We start from the raw sequence: 6,000 nt of genomic DNA on the forward strand, positions 1-6,000 counted from the left end.
AACTACTCTTCAAGTGATCTTGGACCTCGTCGGACACTAGCATGGTCGATTTGGTCAGCCTACTCTTTAATTGGGCCTCGATCTAGTCGTACACTAGCTGATCAGTTTAGTCAGGCTACTCTTCAGACTTGTGGTCCGTTTAGTTCGCTGATTTAAGTTTTTAATTCAAGTTGAGATGTGACTTTGTGTGAGAGCTTTTTATTGTAACTAAAAAATTAGATGTGATTTGTTTTTTAAGCTTTTTACTGTAACAAAACTCGAATTCTAAACTCAAATCGGTGAAGTGAATGAGACCTTGATCTGGTCGAACTCTTGGTTGACTAGTCTCGACAAATGTCATGTGACCTAATAGAGTAAGTTGAGTTACTCTCACAAGAAGTGAACCCCACCTGGTGGGAGAGAGAGCTACTCATCCCCGTCGGGTTGGGCAGGATCACTCTTGGAAAATGACGTCTGTTGAGCATTGGTGACCGTTGTTTTGCTGTAGGTAAGCAAAAGTGCCATGTGGTTCTGAAACTATGATTATACTTGAGAAACTACCATTACAAATGTTTTCAGTGTTCACAACAGGCATGATGAGGACAAGGCATTCCAACTTTTTTCTTTTTTCTTTTCTATGGGGGAAACGTAAGGCATTGGAACTATTGGTACTTATGTAATAGAGAATTAGATCGAAGCCTCATTTTACTAAGAGACGAAAGTTTACATAAAGAAGAATGTTTTCTTTTAACTATCCACATTTTTCTTTTCCTGAGAATCAGTATATATTGACTCTAAATAATATGATTATATTCAGTGTCGTTTTTCCAATGGAATATCTAGATTTGTTGGCTTCACTTTGATGGTTAATTGAAGTATGAAGACCAGCTTAGTTCAGGTTGATCTTATAGGTCTGTCTTCAGAACAAAGTTAATGCAATGAGCATTGAGCATTTTTCATAAAATCAACCTAATGCAATGAGCCTAACGTCGTGGTTCCAACCAAGAGTCTCGTTGAAAAGAGAACGAAGCAAAGATAATAAATTGGAGAAGAGAAATTAAAGAAATCCACATTTAAAGGTATACAAATTCAACCAGGTGACCCCAAAATAATCACATGTTTCACTTGACTCGTAAAAAAAAAAAAAAAAAAAAAAAAAAACAATCGTGCATGTTTCTGTTAGTGTATGTCTAGATCTCAACGAGGTTCCAAAGAAACCATGCAAATAATTAAACTATGAAAAACAAAATTCAGCCCACATTTCCCGTGTGAAGAAAGCTACCAAGCACTGTAAAGTTAAACTAGCTCCATCCCCTTGTAGTGCACAATGGAAACTTCTACACTCAAAGGCAACCTTTATGAAGTTACTTTCACCATAATAGCCTTCCACATACGTTTTAATAGCCATCAATCAATAAGATCACAGTTCTGCAGAGAAGGTACCAGTTTACAAGAAACCAGCATACTTCAGATCCAACTTTGCCCAACATGCACAGTTGCATTTATACTTTTCATGGCCTGCAAAAGATATCCCAAAAGCATGCATCAGAATACTATAAAAATATTAAGTTAAAGCTACCCAACTTGTGTGGGTGTCTAACTTGGATAGTGAAACACTCCTTCAGAAGAAAAATATATAAATAAATCCCAATAAAAATAAATACACACCCTCCACATTAAGAAGGCAAGCAATATTGGCCGATTCACATCCCACAACATGAGTTATTGCTACGAAAATTCGAACCATGTTTATAACATTCCCATGATTTCTTGACATATCAAGTTTTGGTTCTTGATTCTACACAATTGATTTAAAACGGATATGCCCTTTCATTTGTTACAAGTTTCCGTTCGCGTATACCTATTCAATTAAGGTTTCACTGACAGTTGAAACGTTGATATTTATTTATTTATTTCTTTTGGTGCTAAAGAAAATGTTAACAATTGACAACAAATTGTATTAAAGAAGAATAAAAAAGAGATCCATGAAAAGTTGATATAGCAACAACCATTCTAGCTACTATACAGACTACGGCAACTTATACACTGGAAATTACGAACCAGATGCAATTAGCCGAGAAAACTTTAAAAGCATACTTAGGAACTTCCTCAGGCAATCAAATCAATGTCTGTAAAGGCCATGCAACGACTTCTCTCTCTCTTCAACTCTTTTCTTTGCAGCCACCCTTGCTTTAAGCGCAGCTGCTTCTTCTTTAGATACAGCCTTTGGCTTCTCATCTGGCCTCTTTCTCTTGCCAACAGTAAGTGATGAAGGAGCACCTTTAACAGATCTCTTGGGGTTTACAGAACCTGAAACAACTGGCCCGGGTGGAGCCCCATTTTGACCTTTAGCAGCAGTTTTGTTTTCTTTAACTAGTCCCAACTCTGAAGATGACACTGGCTTTTTCAAAGTTTTTTCTTTATGTCCAGCATTTGATGAAAACTGAGGTGTTGCATAGGCCTCTTCCTGTGTCACCCACTTGCCTGTAAAGCACTTATTAAAAATGCCGTTACAACACATTCTAGGAGGATACCTTCAAGAAAACGAATTTAAGACATAATTAGAAATTAAACTCAATCTATACCTATAGTATCGGAATAGTAGAAGCCTGACTTTGAATCGTAGTAAAAACCATTGGTCTGATTGTAGTAATAACCTGAAGTGCTGTCATACTCCCATTCTGTCATCATTCAGAGCTGTTTCAGTTTAAGCAGTAATGGAATCAAAATGAAACCAGTCTTATTTAAATTGCTAGGACATTGCAAAACTAATTTTTCCAACTCATTTTGAGATTGTAAAGTTACCCTCTTGACCATCTATATCTAATGCATGTGAATCTCGGGCATCCTTAAGGTTTGTCATGTCCTTCTGATAGCTGCGCCTTGCTTTCTGTAAACATTATGACCAGTAATCAGCATCTATAACATTGGCATTATTCAATGTGATGTGCCTCACAAAATTTTTTCTTTTACGAACGACCTTCGTTGCATTTACCTTCCGAGGAGGAAATATCACCTTACTAGTAACTATTCGTATCATTTAAGGCCAAAAATATTATCTTTTTGTACTATCTTCGTACATCCTTCCTATGGTCAGAAAATTATTTAAAATTTTACTCCTTCAATGACCATTAAAAACACCACGGCATTGTCACAACTCCCTAAAGACCAAAGCAGTGTCCCTCAAACCACTCTTAGTTGTCCTTGATTGATTTAAGTTACATGCCTAGCTCATGCACTTCTAATATTTTCAATTAATTTCACACCTAAAACAATCTCAACATGCAATCTGATCTCTTAGTTATATTACTCAATTGTCATTAACAAACGCGCAAACTAATAAAAAAGGCCACAATTTCCGAACATGTCGTCACCAGGAAAGAATACGGTTATTATAAACCTATACCATTTTCAAAACTACATCGAACTGCTAGCCACTACAAATTACCAGAATTACCACCTTAAAGCTCTCAATAATAGTCATAAACAAAGCCATATGTGTTTAATACTCACTGCTTCTATTTGCTCAAGGAGTCGCGCCGCTTCTTTTTCTTCTTTCTCCTTAGCAGCCTTCTCTTTCCGCATATCAGCAAGCCTCTTCGCCACATTATCTTTGTGACGCTGACCGAGCTCATGATTCCTAATGCTAGCGGGGTTATTTGATAAGTAGATCTTGCAGAAGTCACACCATTTGTTACCCTGGCTAACCCAATACTGCAGCAAACGGACAACGGAAAGGGGAAAATAAATAAATAAATAAATAAATAAATAAACGCCAATAACAAGAAAAGAAATTGAATGAGTTGTAATACTGACTGAACAAATTCATTCTACATTTCCAAATTCCAATTAACAGAATGAAAAATTTTCCTACTAAGAATACTAGAACAGTATTGAAATTTCCTTGCCTGAGTACATAAAAAACCCTAATTCCTGCATTGGAACATAGCAAAAATATCCCTTTCAAGTTCTAAGATTTGAGACCAGATTTCAACAACTGCTAAGAAGTTCTTCCTTCTACCAAGAACCCAATTCAAGAAAAACCCAAACTTTCCCCCAAATCAAACCCAATTCATATTTTCTCTCAACACATACACGAATTTATTAGGTTTAGCTACTCCAAGAGCAAAAATAGGAAAAAGGAGCAATCTTTACCAGAAGCTTGAAAGTCGGAATTGAGAATCCAAAGTGGAGAGAATGGGGGGAAAATACCTCAGTCATGGTTGCCAAAAATCAGACCGTTAGAGCCGTAATAAGGAGCTTGCAAAGCAAGTAATTCGAAAATCGGTGGATGCGTTGTTTACTGCCTGTTGCCCTTGTCACAGCCACAGGTCAGAAGAAACGTCTGATTCGAATCGCTATCGTATGTGCGCACATCGGCAACTTCCGAGTTTTGCGGTCAATGAAACGTCGCCGCGACGGCGGCGGGGATGGTCAGGCGCGTTGTGGCCGGTGGTCCTTGCAACTTTGCTCTGGGTGTTGGCTTTGGCCTTTGGCTATTTGGGGGGGGATGTATTGCGGGTGATTTTGATTTAGGAAAATGCCTCTAAAAGTTCTACTCAGTTTCGTACCTTTAGAACTTATAAGTTTTGGTGCATACCGTTGAGTTTAATGAATTTGATTGAGTGTCCAAAAATACCTTTTTCCTAAAATAATAAACATTAAAAGAAAAGAGCGCAAAAAAATTTAAACAAAAAAAAAAAAACGTGAAATATCTTCTCGTTCAAGAAAGAATGAGAGAAAGAGGGGAGGTTCTCATTTTTTATCCTATACACTAGAGAGATTACTACCTATACGAGTCGGTTTTTGATCAACTAAGCATCTAAATGCGGTGAAAATTTGTCCATTTTACTCACTTTATGGAGGTTCTACATTCAAAAATAAACTCTTGAAGTTAGAGATTTGAAGGTATATTAATATCTAATTTAATTTAGCTTTTTGCTTTAAATTTTTGTTTAAAACATGGTTTTTTTTTTTGTGTTTTTTCATTCATAGTATTATATGTCGAAAAATTAGACCAGTTTTTGCTTTTAGGGATTAAATTTTGTGATTTTTAAGATAAAAAATCGAGGTTAAAGATGCACCAATGATCTCCACTGCATTCGGTAGAGATCTCAACTGCGTAGTAAAGATTCTACTGAAAACAACAATACATCTTAAAGGGTAGTAGAGTTTCACTGTGAATTACACTATAATTCAAGGTGTTTGGGGCTTATTGCTTGTTAGATTATTCATATCCAAAGTAAATTGGATTGTATAGATTTAGACGGTAAAGATTTTTTAAGGATCATAAATTATTGATGGTTAATCTTTATTTATTTAGTGTATGATTTGAGAGTTTATGCTTATAGGTAAAAGTTTGGCATTTTTGTACTGCAATGTTAATCATAAGTTATGGAAAGTGAATGTGCTATAGTTTTCATTAGTTGATTTATTGTTTGAATGGTTTAAATTCATTTTTAAACTTGTTACCTTATCTTATATTCATTGTCTCATGTAATATATTTTTAATTATTTTTTTTAGGAATTGACTCGAACAACAATCATGGTTTGTTACGGTGAAGAGTAGAAGAAAGAGAAAGGCTCGCACCAATGGTTTAATGAAAATAATGATGAGGTTATTGTTATTGTTATTGATATAAAGATTAAGTTTGCAGACTTGGTTGACAAATTGTACGAAAATAATGATGAGGCTATTGTTATTATTATTGATTTTGTTGTCCATTATAGATACTCTACCGGGCAGTAAACATGTATTATTGAAGTCGAGTTACTCTACTAAGTAGTAGATATTTTACTAACCAAGTCTACCAAATAGTGGAGTACATCTACCGCACAATCGAGCATGTTATAAACTTAACTAATAAAGTATTTTAATTCATTAAAAAACATTTTGCACCTTAATTACTAGTGCTTACATTTAAAAAAAAAACCTATTTACTTAATTTATCAAGTTAGAATTTTCAAAGTTTTACCTTAGTTGTTAGTGTCTGATTTTGTTGTCCATTATAGATACTCTAC

General features: G+C 35.3%; 1 protein-coding gene across 3 annotated transcripts; it reads right to left on the reverse strand.

The window, feature by feature from the left end:
• Positions 1–1,150: 1,150 nt before the first annotated feature.
• LOC21410178 (zinc finger protein ZOP1) lies at positions 1,151–4,526 on the reverse strand. Of its 3 annotated transcripts, none has more exons than XR_002903239.1 (6): positions 4,192–4,526; positions 3,493–3,693; positions 2,785–2,869; positions 2,565–2,660; positions 2,041–2,463; positions 1,151–1,497 (listed from the first exon to the last, which is right to left on the reverse strand). XR_002903239.1 is itself a non-coding variant. In XM_024173216.1 (6 exons), the coding sequence occupies exons 1-5, from the start codon at positions 4,198–4,200 to the stop codon at positions 2,102–2,104; spliced, it is 753 nt and encodes a 250-aa protein (XP_024028984.1). In that variant the 5' UTR covers positions 4,201–4,526; the 3' UTR covers positions 1,151–1,497; positions 2,077–2,101. The 3 variants fall into 3 exon arrangements, 2 of the variants coding, with proteins under 2 accessions (XP_024028984.1, XP_024028983.1); XM_024173216.1 differs by having other exon boundaries at positions 2,077–2,463; XM_024173215.1 differs by lacking the exon at positions 1,151–1,497 and having other exon boundaries at positions 1,962–2,463.
• Between the last annotated feature and the right edge of the window lie 1,474 nt (positions 4,527–6,000).

The sequence above is a fragment of the Morus notabilis genome, unplaced genomic scaffold, assembly GCF_000414095.1.
Source record: "Morus notabilis unplaced genomic scaffold, ASM41409v2 Scaffold45, whole genome shotgun sequence".
NCBI classification, from domain to species: Eukaryota; Viridiplantae; Streptophyta; class Magnoliopsida; order Rosales; family Moraceae; genus Morus; species Morus notabilis.